Raw genomic sequence first — 15,285 nt, 5'->3', positions numbered from 1 at the left:
CCCCGCCCAGGACTCGCGCTCACCTGTCCTCAGGGCGCGCACAGCGCTCCCTCCTGCCTGTCACGTGCTGGATTGTCATGGCGACGGCGAGGTGGGTCCGGAAATGCTGGCTTTGTTTCCGGGTCACAGGTCAGGTGGCCGTTTCCGGTTGTGCTCGTGATGCTGCGGGCTGCGCTGGGGAGTGCGCGGGTCCGCCTGCTCCCGCGGTGCGGGGGCCCGGGGGCCCAGGTAAGGGAGGCGTCGCGGCTGCCCCCCCGGCTGCGCTCGTCCCCCGCCGGGCCGGGGCCCCGGGGATACTCGGGCCCCGCTCGGCACCGACCCCCCGCCCCGCACCGACCCCCCCCTCCCGCAGCGATGTCTCCGTCGGCTCGTCCCCCGCCCCGCACTGACCCCCTCCCGCAGCGATGTCTCCGTCGGCTCGTCCCCCGCCCCGCCCCGCACTGACCCCCCCCCCGCAGCGATGTCTCCGTCGGCTCGTCCCCCGCCCCGCCCCGCACTGACCCCCCCCCCGCAGCGATGTCTCCGTCGGCTCGTCCCCCGCCCCGCACCGACCCCCCCCCCGCAGCGATGTCTCCGTCGGCTCGTCCCCCGCCCCGCACTGACCCCCCCCCGCAGCGATGTCTCCGTCGGCTCGTCCCCCGCCCCGCACTGACCCCCCCCCGCAGCGATGTCTCCGTCGGCTCGTCCCCCGCCCCGCACTGACCCCCTCCCGCAGCGATGTCTCCGTCGGCTCGTCCCCCGCCCCGCCCCGCACTGACCCCCCCCCCGCAGCGATGTCTCCGTCGGCTCGTCCCCCGCCCCGCCCCGCACTGACCCCCCCCCGCAGCGATGTCTCCGTCGGCTCGTCCCCCGCCCCGCACCGACCCCCCCCCCGCAGCGATGTCTCCGTCGGCTCGTCCCCCGCCCCGCACTGACCCCCCCCCGCAGCGATGTCTCCGTCGGCTCGTCCCCCGCCCCGCACTGACCCCCCCCGCAGCGATGTCTCCGTCGGCTCGTCCCCCGCCCCGCACCGACCGACCCCCCGCAGCGATGTCTCCGTCGGCTCGTCCCCCGCCCCGCACTGACCCCCCCCCCTCCCGCAGCGATGTCTCCGTCGGCTCGTCCCCCGCCCCGCACCGACCCCCCTCTCCCGCAGCGATGTCTCCGTCGGCTCGTCCCACGCCCCGCCCCGCACTGACACCCCCCCCCTCCCGCAGCGATGTCTCCGTCGGCTCATCCCCCGCCCCGCACCGACCCCCCCCCCGCAGCGATGTCTCCGTCGGCTCATCCCCCGCCCCGCACCGACCCCCCCCCGCAGCGATGTCTCCGTCGGCTCGTCCCCCGCCCCGCACCGACCCCCCCCCGCAGCGATGTCTCCGTCGGCTCGTCCCCCGCCCCGCACCGACCCCCCCCCGCAGCGATGTCTCCGTCGGCTCGTCCCCCGCCCCGCCCCGACCCCCCCCCCCCGCAGCGATGTCTCCGTCGGCTCGTCCCCCGCCCCGCCCCGACCCCCCCCCCGCAGCGATGTCTCCGTCGGCTCGTCCCCCGCCCCGCCCCGACCCCCCCCCCCGCAGCGATGTCTCCGTCGGCTCGTCCCCCGCCCCGCACTGACCCCCCCCCTCCCGCAGTGATGTCTCCGTCGGCTCGTCCCCCGCCCCGACCCCCCCCCCCGCAGCGATGTCTCCGTCGGCTCGTCCCCCGCCCCGACCCCCCCCCCCGCAGCGATGTCTCCGTCGGCTCGTCCCCCGCCCCGACCCCCCCCCCCCGCAGCGATGTCTCCGTCGGCTCGTCCCCCGCCCCGACCCCCCCCCCCCGCAGCGATGTCTCCGTCGGCTCGTCCCCCGCCCCGCACCGACCCCCCCCCCCCCGCAGTGATGTCTCCGTCGGCTCGTCCCCCGCCCCGCACTGACACCCCCCCCCCTCCCGCAGCGATGTCTCCGTCGGCTCGTCCCCCGCCCCGCACTGACCCCCCCCCCTCCCGCAGCGATGTCTCCGTCGGCTCGTCCCCCGCCCCGCACTGACCCCCCCCCCCGCAGCGATGTCTCCGTCGGCTCGTCCCCCGCCCCGCACTGACCGCCCCCCCTCCCGCAGCGATGTCTCCGTCGGCTCGTCCCCCGCCCCGCACTGACCCCCCCTCCCGCAGCGATGTCTCCGTCGGCTCGTCCCCCGCCCCGCACTGACCCCCCCCCGCAGCGATGTCTCCGTCGGCTCGTCCCCCGCCCCGCACTGACCCGTCCCCCGCCCCCTCCCGCAGCGATGTCTCCGTCGGCTCGTCCCCCGCCCCGCACTGACCCGTCCCCCGCCCCCTCCCGCAGCGATGTCTCCGTCGGCTCGTCCCCCGCCCCGCACTGACCCCCCCCTCCCGCAGCGATGTCTCCGTCGGCTCGTCCCCCGCCCCGCCCCGACCCCCAACCAACCGCACTGACCCCCCCCCCTCTCCCGCAGCGATGTCTCCGGTGGCGGCCGCCGCGGCGCGCGGTGTCGGAAGTCGCTGCCCGTCCCGGGCCGTCGGCCCCGCCTGTGCCCGGCTCCGGCGCGGAGCATCTCGTGGGGCGCTGGCTCCTGGGGTGCAGCGGCGCGGTGGCCGGAGCTGTCGTGCTGGGCGGCGTGACCAGGTGAGAGCAGCCGGCGGCGTCCGCCTCCTGCTCGGGCCGTACCCGGGCCCCGCTTCGGGCCCTGCGCACCGCAGTCCCCGCTGCAGCTGCAGCTCCCTCTGGCCAGGCCCCTCGCCCCGCTCGGTGGCAATGCAGCAGTTTAATCGGTTCACAGTTAAACTCCGCCCGGGGTCCCAGCTGCCAGCCCCGCGCAGAGTCCCGGGGACCCCCGGGGCGGGCAGCGGAGCCCCGCCTAAAATGTGGGGATGCTGCAGCTCCCCCCGCCCTCCACCGGACCCACTAGCTCTCTGGTTAAATGTTTAACCGTGTAACTAATAGAATTGTAATTGGTTACCTGGTTATTGTTTTTACACATTATTTATATTCCTACTTCTCATCCACAGGAAGTGCTGCTGAAAACACTATCGACCTACTGCCAGCCCTCCTTCAGCCTCCTGCATTGCCATCTCTTCTTCCCTGTGTGCCACGTTAACCTGCTTTTCTTAAAGGCCCCTCGCCATCCCATCCCAACTGACCTGCGTGGTTTCTCATGCCTTCCACTGAAGCATATGGCTTTGGGGATACTGAGACCATACTGAGCCAGATAGAACAGCAATACCTTTCGTTGACTGCCTTCCCATTACACCTTCATGTCCTCCTCCTGATCCCACCTCCAAGTCTTTTTCCCCTGGGTACCTGGCTAACTGACCTGCTGCTCCAAAGCTCCATGCTCTCCTCTAAATTTCTGCACCTTTTATGACATTTTCCCTCCCTGCAGAAGTGTTAAGGAATCGATGAGAGAATATCATAGAACACTGACTGCATCCAGGCAGACAAATGGATGAAGGAACTTTAACAAGTCAGATGCTTAAAATTCACCATTCTCTCATTGCCTTTTCTTTGGCACCCATTCTCCTCTCCTTTATTTGTATGGTGTCTGTTTAGATTGTAAGCAATCTGTGGGGAGAACCTTGTTTTCATACCTGTCTGTCCACCCCCATGCAGCTGGTGCTGTACAAACAATAAATACCCCCCGTCTTGTCTGAACTGTTTTGAATCTACAGCATTCTATTGTATGTGGCTAGTCACTTATTTCTTCTCCTCAAAATGAGTAGTGTCATACTGGTCTCTTTCCTTCTCCATCAGTAAGCTCATCCACTCCTTAACCGTGGGCTTCCTGTAGGGATAGGAGGCTTCTGTCACAGATCCTGCCTTTTTCTCCGCCCCACCCTTCTGTGATCATCTCTGTAGAAGCAATTGATCTTTATTGCAGCCTCATTCTTCACCTGTGCAGGGCTAAATGGTGTCAGTTATGAGGACAACACCCTTCCCACTAGATATGTGGGGGGGGCTGCAAGGCAGGTCTTCTCTGTATTACACTGCCTCCAACTTCAGTTTGTTGTACCTACCTCTGGCTAGTATGTGCCTGATAACTTTTCTGGCCTAGTTCATAGGGTCCTTTCTCCCCATCACCTTTGCTGCTGGGGAGTGGCTGTAGTTCATCTGTGGAAATGTGCCAGTGCTCTCCTTATTTTAGTTAAGGAGTGAGTGAGTCACATCTGTGTGTGTCTGTCCTTCCTAGGCTGACAGAGTCTGGGCTTTCCATGGTTGATTGGCACCTAGTGAGGGAGATGAAGCCCCCACGGACACAGCAGGAATGGGAGGCTGAGTTCCAAAAGTACCAGCAGTTTCCAGAATTTAAAATGTAAGTGCTGCCGGTTCCAGGCAGAAGAACTGGGATGGGACAGGGAATCCTCCTCTTTGTGTTCACCGAGCCCAGACTGACTGTGAGTCAGCAGCACAAGCCTCTTTCTTTCTATGGGAATGGACTAGCACCAACAAGGGGCACTCAATACATAACTGAGCAGGATCCAAAGGTGGCTTTGGTGCTCATCTTCCCTGGCTATCCAAGGTGAAGAAAACCCCTGTGAAATTGGGAGTGTGAAGGAGGCCACTGTTCCATACCAGGGAGTTTCTTGCTTATTCTTCTGCTCTGTCTTTTCCAACAGCCTGAATCATGACATGACATTGAGAGAGTTCAAGTTCATCTGGTACATGGAGTATTCGCACCGTATGTGGGGTCGGGTTGTAGGTTTGGCCTACGTTTTGCCTGCTGTCTACTTCTGGAGAAAAGGCTGGCTCAGCCACCCCATGAAGGGACGTGTCCTTGCCCTCTGTGGGCTTGTCTGCTTCCAGGTATGGGAGCTCTGCAGCTGCTGGGATATGTAGCATTCTCTCTAGAGGCTTCTGGGGGATGAAGATGTGCAGTGGTGATGCCTAACTGTAAGTATTTCTTAGTGGTGGGCTGAGACTATGGCATCTGTGAAGGCTTTGGATGGTGGTACTGATGGTGGAAGTATGGTTATTGTACAGCTAACACCTGTATTATGTTTAAGATCAGTGATGGAACAGATAGTTCCCTCTCCTTCCCTTTACCATGTTGAAATTTACATGAAGGTGGGTTCTTTGTTTCTCCCAGCTGAGGCTATGGAAGGGGGCTGGGTTTTGCCCCTCAGTAGCTCTCATGTTATCTCTTTGGTCCTTTGGCAGGGACTGCTAGGCTGGTACATGGTGAAGAGTGGATTGGAAGAGAAGCCAGATTCTCATGACATCCCCCGAGTCAGTCAGTACCGTCTAGCAGCACATCTAGGCTCTGCACTGGTTCTGTACTGTGCCAGCCTGTGGAGTGGACTGTCCCTGCTGCTCCCGCAACACAAAGTAAGTGGGGTCCATGTGCAGTATATGGGGAGTGCAGGAAAATAGTGTTGGTGCAAGAATCTGGGGGATGGGTGGGTAGTTGGGGTTCCAAGGGATGTCTTGGAATATCTTTGTTTTAAGGAGGATCTTAAAGGAGTAGGGAAGGTGAAAGGTAATAGCACAGCCCTCACATCTCTGCTTCTGGCTTACCTTTGATCTGACCAAGTACGTTGCAAAACACTCTGCTGCATAGAATGACTAACTGTGGGGTCATTTCCTTCAGCATCCCAGTCCATCCTGATTGACAGTGATGCCTCACCCTTCTCTTGCTCCCAGCACCAATTCACTGGGACATGTGACTAACAGAAGATAGTTCTGAGTTCTTTGGCTTAGACACTTTGTTCCATTAAGGAGGAAGTCAGGAAAATGCATTGGGGTATCCCCAGAGTCAGAATATTTGACCCGGGAAGCAGGGGATTGCCTTGCATCAGGATTGAATCCAGTACTGGGGCACTGTTCCAGTAATTTTCTGCTGGCCCCATTGGTTTCTGTAGGATTAAAGATTTCTCACGTAAATGAAAGGCTAGTTGTTGTGGTTGCAAAGAACCACCTGAGTGTGACTCTGCTAAGCTGCTGTTACTGAGCCCGAGCTGGACAAAAAAATACAACCAAGCATAGTCCCTAACACATCTACTGGAACCATTCCCTGACTTGTATTTGAACTGCATGACTTTAGTGGTGCGTGAAGTGTTTTGCATTTAGATTCCTATGCTTAATGAGAGCCCTGAAATGGTCACTGTTAAGCTTTGAAATCACGCTTCTGGTTGGGAAAGGGATAAGTCCCTACCGTCACTTCTGATGTGGCTTGTTTGGAGACAGCTTCCTGCTGAGCTAGGCGATTTGACAGTGGAAAAAGAGAAACTTTCTTTTTTCAGTGAATACTTACAATCTGAAGGCAGTCAGAGGTTAAGGGACAGCCAGAGGCCTGGGAAGGGATCCCTGACCATGATGGCTAATAGTCACTGATGGACCTATCCTCCATTAATTTATCTAATTCTTTTTTTAACCCACTTATACTTTTGGCCTTCACAATATTCCATAACAACAAGTTCCACAGGTTGACTTTGCATTGTGTGAAGCAGTACTTCATGCTGCCTATTGATTTCATTTCAGTTCTCGGTTTGTGAAGAGGTAAATAACGCTTCCTTATCACTTTCTCCATGTTATCCATAGTTTTATGGACCTCTATTGTATTCCCCGAGCCCTTACTCATCTCTTTTGTAAGATAAACAGTCCCAGTCTTTTTAATCTCTCCTCATATGGAAGCTGTTTCATACCCCAAATTATTTTTGTTGCCCTTCTCTGTACTTTTTCCAATTCTAATATATCATTTTTGAGATGGGGCAACCAGAATGGCACACAGTATTCAAGGTATGGACGTACCATAGATTTATATGTTGGCATTATGATCTTTTCTGCCTTATTATCTATTTCTTTCTTAATGGTTTCTAATATTCTGTTAGCTTTTTTGACTGCCACTGCACACTGAACAGATACTTACTTTCAGAGAACTATCCATGATGTCTGCAAGATCTTTCTTAAATGGTAACAGCTAATTTAGGCCCCATCGGTAGGTATATATAGTTGGGATTATTTTTTCCAGTGTGCATTAGTTTGCATTATCAATGCTGAATTTCTGTTTCCCCGTCACCTAGCTTTGTGAGATCCCTGTGTAACTCTTTGCAGCCTGCTTTGGACTTCACTATCTTGGTAATTTTGTATCATCTGCAAACTTGGCCACCTCTCTATTTACCCTTTTTCCAGATCACCTATGAATATGTTGAACAGCACTGGATATCTTTGGGGAGACCCTGCTATTTACCTCTTTCCATTGTGAAAATGGACCATTTATTCCTACTCTTTGTTTCCTATCTTTCAACCAGTTTCTGATCTATGATACGACCTTCCTTCTTACCCTAGGACTTCTTACTTTGCTTAAGAGATTTGGTGTAGGACCTTCTCAAAGGTTTTCTGAAAGTCCAAGTACTCTATCCACTGGATCACTCATGTCCACATGCTTGTTGAGCCCCTCAAAGAATTCTAACAAATTGATGAGGCATGATTTTCCTTTACAAAAGCCATGTTGACTCTTCCCCAACATATGGTGTCTGATAATTCTGTTGTTTACTATAGTTTCATCCAGTTTGCCTGGTACTGACGTTAGGCTTCCTGGCCTGTTATTACCAGGAGTGCCTCTCTGGGGCCTTTTTAAAAATCAGCCTTCCCTTAGCTACCTTCCAGTCATCTGATACAGTGGATGATTTAAGTGATAGTTACACACTACAGTTAGTAGTTCTGCAATTTCATACTGGAGTTTTGTCAGAACTCTTGGGTGAATGCCATTTGGTTCTAGTGATTTATTACTGTTTAATGTATCAGTTTCTTCAAAAACCACTGAGTAGTTATCATTGGTTCACAGTCAAGCTAGAAGGGGATATTGATTGGGGTCCTGCAGGGATCAGTTCTGGGTCCAGTTCTGTTCAATGTCGTCATCAGTGATTTAGATAATGGCATAGAGAGTACACTTAAAAAGTCTGTGGACGATACCAAGCTGGGAGGGGTTGCAAGTTCTTTGGAGGATAGGTTAAAATTCAAAATGATCTGGACAAACTGGGGAAATGGACTGAAGTAAACAGGACGAAATTCAATAAGGACAGATACAAAGTATTCCCCTTAAGAAGGAACAATCAGTTGCACACATACAAAATGGGAAGTGACTGCCTAGGAAGGAGTACTGCAGAAAGGGATCTGGGGGTCATAGTGGATCACAAATTAAATATGAGTCAACAGTATAACTCTATTGCAAAAAAAAGCAAACATAATTCTGGGATGTATTAGCAGAAGTGTTGTAAGCAAGACACGAAAAGTAATTCTTCCGCTCTACTCTGCACTGGTTAGGCCTCAACTGAGGTATTGTGTCCAGTTCTGGGCGCCACATTTCAGGAAAGATGTGGACAAATTGGAGAAAGTCCAAAGAAGAGCAACAAAAATTATTAAAGGTCTAGAAAACATGACTAGTAAGGGAAGACTGAAAAAATTGGGTTTGTTTAATCTGGAGGAGAGAAGAGTGAGAAGGGACATAACAGTTTTCAAGTACATAAAAAGTTGTTACTCTGAGGAGGGAGAAAGGAGAACAATTTTAAGCTCGGAGATTAGGACAAGAAGCAATGGGCTTAAATTGCAGCAAAGCTGGTTTAGATTGGATATTAGGGAAAAAAACCCTTCTGTCAGTATAGTTAAGCACTGGAATAAATTGCCTAGGGAGGTTGTGGAATCTCCGTCATTGTCTAACCTGCTCTTAAAAAAATCTTCAAACACCTATCAGGGATGGTTTAGATTGGGGTGGCCAAACTTACTACCCTCCGAGCCGCATATGACAATCTTCAGAAGTTCGAGAGCTGGGGTGTACCTGCCAGGGCTCAGGGCTTCAGCCTTGCAGGGAGGGGGATCTCGGGGCTTCAACCTCATGGGAGGTGCCTGCTGGGGCGTGGGGCTGAAGCCCTGAGCCCCGACAGGCATGCTCCACAGGGCTGAAGCCTTCAGACACCCCTCCCTAGTGGGCAGAAGCCAGAGGTGGCGGGGACATCATGTACCCCCTCCAGATTTTTGCCAGGGTTTGCTGGCCCCACTCAGTCACATAGTGCCACCGGGCTTCCTCCCTGCATGTGGCAGGTTCTGAAGCTGGGAGCTGCAGCTGTTGGGAGAGGCAGCGGCAAACATCTGAGAGCTGCAGGAGAGCTGCTGCCTCTCCCCACAGAGCTAAAGCAGTGGCCTCTCCCTGCAGCTCCCAACTGTTTGCCACTTCATCTCCATGGGGAGCTAACACCTGGGAGCTGCAGGGAGGCACAGCTGAGGGGAAGAGGGGGGCATGCCTGGGGGACATGACTCAAGCTGTTGGGGGGACCCGAGCCTTTAAATTCTGCTGCCTCCTCTCATCTCTGGCAGACGCCCTTAACCCTCCCACCCCACTGCAGGGCAAAAGCCCTGAGATCCCCCCCACCCCAGTCTGGTAGGCTGAGAATGGGGGAAGGTGGCGGGGGAGCGCCACGAGCCACACTTTAATGGTAAAAAAGCTGCATATGGCTCACAAGCTGCAGTTTGGCCACCCTGGCCTAGGTAATACTGAGTCCTGCCATGAGTGCAGGGGACTGGACTAGATGACCTCACAAGGATCTTTCCAGTCCTGTGATTCTGTTGTTCTAAAACCACCTCTATTGACAACTCAATCTGGGACAGTTCCTCAGATTTGTCACCCAGAAAGAATGGCTCAGGTGTGGGAATCTCCCTCGCATCTTCTGCAGTGAAGGCCAATGCAAAGAATCCATTTTGTTTGTCTGCAACACCTTTATCTTTCTTGAGTGCTCCTTTAACACCTTGAATGTCTAGTGGCCCCACTGATTGTTTGGCAGGCTTCCTGCCTTTGATATACTTAAAACATTTTTGCTGTTAGTTTTTGTCTTTTGCTGGTTGCTTTTCAATTTTTTTTTTTTGGCCTGCCTAATTATTCTTTTATGCTTGACTTACCAGAGTTTGTTCCTTTCTATTTTCCTCAGTAGGATTTGACTTCCAGTTTTTAAAGGATGTCTTTTAGCCTCTAACCACATCTTTTCTTGCTGTTTAGCCATGGTGGCATTTTTTGGGGTCATCTTACTATTTATTTTTAATTTTTATTTGAGGTACGCATTTAGTTTGAGCCTCTATTATGCTGTTTAAGTACTTTTTATGTAGCTTACAGGTATTTCACCCTTGTGACTGTTACTTTTAATTTCCATTTAACTAACTTCCTCATTTTTGTGTAGTTCCCCTGTTTGAAGTTAAATGCTGCTGTGGTGGATTTCTTTGGTATCTCCCCGGCCCCCTTCCCACAAGGATGTTAAATTGAATTACATTATGGTCAAGTGGTTCAGCTTTATTCACCTCTTGGAGCAGATTCTGTGCTCCACTTAAGACTGAATGAAGAATTGCTTCTCCCTTTTTTGGATTCCAGGACTCGTTGCTCCAGAAAGCAGTCATTAATAGTATCTAGAAATTTTATTTATGCATCCCGTTCTGAGGTGATACATACTCCGCCAATATGGGGATAACTGAAATCCCCCATTATTGGGCTTTCTCTTTTTTTGTAGCCTCTCTATTCTCCCTGAGCATTTCACAATTACTATCCCACCCTGGTCAGGTAGTCAGTAGTATATTCCTACTGCTATGCTCATATTATTTAAACATGGAATTTCTTTCCATAGACATTCTGTAGTACAGTTTGATTCGTTTAAGATTTTTACTATATTTGGCTCTCTGCTTTGTTTCAAGTATTGTGCCCCTCCCCCACCAGCACTACCTATTCTATCATTCCTGTATATTTGTATGCTGGTATTACCGTGTCCCTTTAATTATCATTGTTCCACCACATTTCTGTGATGTCTGTTGTATCAATATTCTCATTTAATATCAGGCACTCAAGTTCACCTATCTTAATATTTAGACTTCCAGCATTTTTATACAAGCACGTACAAAATTTGTAAATATTTGTCTGCCTTCCTATGATGCAATTGAATGGGTCTTTTTCATTTGACTGTTTCTCTTCAGTTCCTATCTGTGTTTTATCAACTTCTTTCATCTCCTCTTTACTAGGATATACATATTCCCCTTAATAAATCTTCTCCTTAAGGGGTGTGTCTGTCCAAAACGTGGGCTGCTTCACACCACTGATCATTGTGTCCTGTTGCTATGCAAAGGGAGCAATTAGTGATCCCTTTAATCACAGAAATTTTCTCTTTTACAAGTTGGCTGCAAGTTTATTCACAAGCTGCCTCACTCTTTGTATGTTTCTGCACTGGGGGAACGTTCCTCACCTGGTGCAACGAGCTCACCCCACCAGGAGCATCTGTGTCCATTCTCTTGCAAGGCCCCTGGGAAGTTTGTTTCTGTAGCCCCTTTTGTGGCTTGTGTTTTACAGTTACCTGAAACCTATCAGCTCCTCCGTCTGAGACGATTTGCTCACGGGACAGCAGGTCTCATCTTCCTCACTGCTCTCTCAGGTAAGGGCCTCTCCCCTTGTGGGGCTGCCTCCTTTGTGACCCTGCCTGCCCTATCGCTCTCCTGAGGGGTGAAATATAGCAGACCCTACCTCCCACCCAAGAAGTTTCATGTCCCATGGGGGTTTAGCTCCTTTCACATGTATAGGCACCTTAGAATTGCCTTTGATGGTCCCAGACAGAGCAGCTGGGACATTTCCTTCTGCAGGGCGGACGGTGTGACAGAGCATCACTGTCTGATCACCAGTGTGTTGCCGTGGGAGAAGGAATACAAAATCAGGTTGCCCTGCCCTCAAGCCCAATTCCAAGCTTGCCTAACTCTAGAGGCTAGTCTGGTGTGTCACCTGCCTTGTCCCTGGTATGTTAGTCCCTAACTCTCTTCTCTGGAATTATAGGTGCCTTTGTGGCAGGACTGGATGCAGGCCTTGTGTACAACTCCTTCCCCAAGATGGGGGAGCGCTGGATCCCAGATGATCTCCTCTCCTTCTCCCCAGTGCTGAAGAATATCTTTGAGAATCCCACTACTGTGCAGTTTAATCACAGGATATTGGTAAGTGCTATCCAGCCTCTTCTGGGGACCATGCCATCCTGTTATTGCTTTCCCTTCATTGGCCTCCTAAAGTCATTGACTGCTCACTCTCAGGCTACCTCCCAGAGTGAGCGAGGGTGAACTTCAGGGCATCATATGCAAGGTTCCTGCTCCTGGGCACTCATTACTTTCAAAAGGCGGAAGCATGGTCTCTTAGCTGGCATGAGTCTCCTCTTTATCTGTGAAGTACTCTCACTTGCTGGAGGAGTTGTGGTCTTACTTCCACACCTGGCTTCCCCCCAGAAGGGACATGTTGGGAACAAAAGAGCCCTTCCCCCTGTGTGCCTCAGTTTCCCCAATCTGTAAATTGGGGATAAAGATAACAGGCTCCTTTGTAAAGTGTTCTGAGAACCCTGGATGAAATAACATTTGGATACCAGGAAAGGATTGGATGCTGTACATCGGGGACCCTCCACTAGAATGCTGTACAACTGCAAAGCTCTGTGCGAATACTAGCTCAGCGAGCTGCTTGGGCAAGCTCATATGAATGTTTCTAGTACCCATGATGTCATGGACTGAACCACAATTGAGACCACAGACTGAGAGGGGAATACGAATGAGTGCCTTGAGCTGGGATGGGTGTTGTGGGGTGACACAATGGTCAGAGTTCGGTCTGGTGTTACTGAACACCTTCACTGATGTGCTTTAGGTGGCATCTGACACTAGCTAATCATGTGTTTGTGAAATGCAATGGTGCCCCATAAAACTTCATCATTTTGCTCTGTGGAAAATGCCGCCAAACAAGTGTGTGGTAATCTCCTTCCAGCCCCCAGGTTAGCTGGTGTGTGGGATTCCTCACCTCCGCCCTTCCCACACCCACTTCCCTCAAGTAACTGCTAGCTTCTTCCACCTCTAGGGGATCACCTCAGTCACTGCCATCACAGCACTATATCTCCTTTCTCGGAAGATCCCCCTACCACGCAGGACCAAGATTGCCATGGCTTCCTTAATGGCTGTGGCATATATGCAGGTACTGTCCCCTTTTCTCTCCTAGTGCTAAGCTGCTGTGTCACATTCAGCAGAAGTACCTTTAGTTACCCAGAGCTGGCATGTGGAGCTGCAGAGTCTGTGGGAAAGTGAAGTATGGCCGTAGCTGAGGGGTGGAGGTATACAGGTCAAGGTGCCTGTGGCAGTCTGTACTATATATGAGGATGGGGCGTCTGGGTCTTGACGTTTTTATTTCTGGAGCCTCTCCCTCTCCCAGTGGGTAGGGTTGTGATTGGGAATGTGAGGGTTTCTGGAAATGTTTTGACAGGCACACCCTGTGGAGTGATTTAAAACATCAGTGTTGAATCAGCTGTTGCTCGTCTCACTCCTGGGTGCTTCTTGACAGGTGGGCCTGGGCATCAGCACCCTTCTACTGTACGTCCCAACTCCTCTGGCTGCCACTCACCAATCGGGATCCCTGGCACTGCTCACTGTGGCTCTGTGGCTTATGAATGAACTACGTCGGGTCCCAAAATAGCCTGGCTTCAACTGTGCTCTCCAAGGATATCTAGTTCTTTTCCCCATTGCACTGATGTAGATGCTCTGTCTGATTGCTTTCTTTTGTGGTGACTTGCTGGGGTTTGAAGGGTCTCTGAGTGGGGAGTTCTGCAAGCCTGAATTTAGACTGACCAGTATTTGCTGGTTTGTTTACTGGGACAACTTCTTGACTGTAAGATCATGTTCACTTTTGATTGTAAACTTTGTAACATAAATTTATTTGTTTATTAAGCTGTTTGTCTTTGGCTGGATCCCTGGATCATGGGACTGGGAAGTGAGGGGTGGACTAGGATGGCACACCTCTGTGGTGGCAGCTGTTCCATGCTGTAGCATCTTAGGTCTTGCCTACCCTACAGTTTTGTCGACAGAAGTCAGCTTTCGTCAACAAAGCAGTGGAGGTGTATGCACGACAATGCTGCTTCTGCGGACAAAATTCTCCTTTTTTGCTGACAAAACCACCTCAATGAAAGGTGTAGAGCTTTTTGTGGCAAAGTTATATTGACAGTGTCAATGTAGACACTGTGCTTGTAAATAGCCTCCAGGAGGTGTCCCACAACGCCCATGCTGACTGCTTTGATCAGCAGTTCAAACTCTGCTGCCCTGCACCCAGGTTCACAGGTATCTGCCCCTCTCTCTTTAAAGGCCCAGGAATGTTTGAAATTTCACTTCTTGTTTGCTTGGTGTGGAGAGCTCACATTGCATCTTCCCAGCTGACCATGACCGCTCCACACAGAAAACGCTCTCTCGCTCGGAGCACAGCTGAGTTGTTGGATCTGCTGGCACTGTGGGGAGAGGAGGCTGTGCAGTCCCAGCTCCATTCCAGCTGTGGGAACTTCGATACCTACGGTCAGAATTTTCATGGCGTGTTGAAGAAGGGCTATGAAGGGGACGCACAACAGTGCAGTGGGAAGATAAAGGAGTTGAGGTAGGTGTACCAGAAGGCAAGGGAGTCAAACTGTTGCTCTGGTGCTGTGCCGAAAACTTGCTGCTTCTATTAGGAGCAGGACGCCATCCTCGGCAGCATCCTCACCACCTCTACCAAGAGCCCCGTGGATGCGTCAGTGGGGCTGGACACAGCAGACTTCACCCCCAAAGTCATGGACGAGGTCAAGTTGGAGGACGATGTGGAGCACATAGCAGGGTCTTCCGTTGACGCAGTGAATCAGGATCTCTTGTCCACTCTGGAGCTGTCTAGCCAGTCCCAGCATTCAGTCTCTGGCGCGCATGATGCAGAGGAGGAAAGCTCTGGTAAGTGATCTTTTTGAGTTGATGATGCTCGGTTATAAGAGGTAGAGCAGTCCTTTGCTCTGTATATTCTAGAAGTGCATGAAGGGATAGAAATGTACAAGACTAGCTGTGTTTGCGTGTGCTTCTCATTCCCCTATGCAGCTAAGCAGTGCGGCAAAACTGTGTCTTAATTCACACTGAGATTTCACGTGAATCCTCCAGACAGCTCTCTAGGAAACTTTCCTGGAGGTGCTCTCCAATCCTCTGCTGAAGTTTCCTTGGCAGAGCTGCTTTGTTCCTTCCCACGTCATAGGAAACTTTCCCATGCCAATCGGCAATCACTTGTGCCAGGGACCAAAGCGGCACCCAGGGAGCAGCATAGGGACCCAGTCAGAAGATGCAGGCATGCAGGAGATGCACCCTTGCATACCCTCAGGAGAGAGAGAGTGGCTTCAGAGACCCCCACCTGTGGGAAATGATGGCAAAATTTAAAATATTGTCCTCAGTTGCCTGCAGTGATCTCCTTAAAAAACCACCTAAACCCTCTCCCCCCACCTGGAACCCCGTCTCCCGGGCGAAACTCACCATGTTTAGGGCATTTGCCAAGCTGTGTGCTTGCCAAGGG

At 52.3% G+C, this 15,285-nt stretch overlaps 1 protein-coding gene across 2 annotated transcripts; it reads left to right on the top strand.

The window, feature by feature from the left end:
• The first annotated feature begins 99 nt into the window (after positions 1-99).
• On the top strand, positions 100-13,664 carry COX15 (cytochrome c oxidase assembly homolog COX15). Of its 2 annotated transcripts, XM_084634412.1 has the most exons (9): positions 100-228; positions 2,425-2,594; positions 4,156-4,278; positions 4,583-4,769; positions 5,124-5,291; positions 11,281-11,362; positions 11,755-11,909; positions 12,805-12,918; positions 13,282-13,664. In XM_084634412.1, exons 1-9 carry the CDS (start codon positions 160-162, stop codon positions 13,411-13,413), a joined length of 1,200 nt encoding a protein of 399 aa, XP_084490538.1. In that variant the 5' UTR covers positions 100-159; the 3' UTR covers positions 13,414-13,664. The 2 variants fall into 2 exon arrangements, with proteins under 2 accessions (XP_084490538.1, XP_084490539.1); XM_084634413.1 differs by lacking the exon at positions 2,425-2,594 and having other exon boundaries at positions 153-228.
• Positions 13,665-15,285: the final 1,621 nt, after the last annotated feature.

Source organism: Lepidochelys olivacea (genome assembly GCF_965140295.1).
Source record: "Lepidochelys olivacea isolate rLepOli2 genome assembly, chromosome: 7".
Taxonomy (NCBI): Eukaryota; Metazoa; Chordata; order Testudines; family Cheloniidae; genus Lepidochelys; species Lepidochelys olivacea.
The sequence above is the reverse complement of the archived record's forward strand: the minus strand, read 5'-3'. Positions and strand labels throughout refer to the sequence as shown.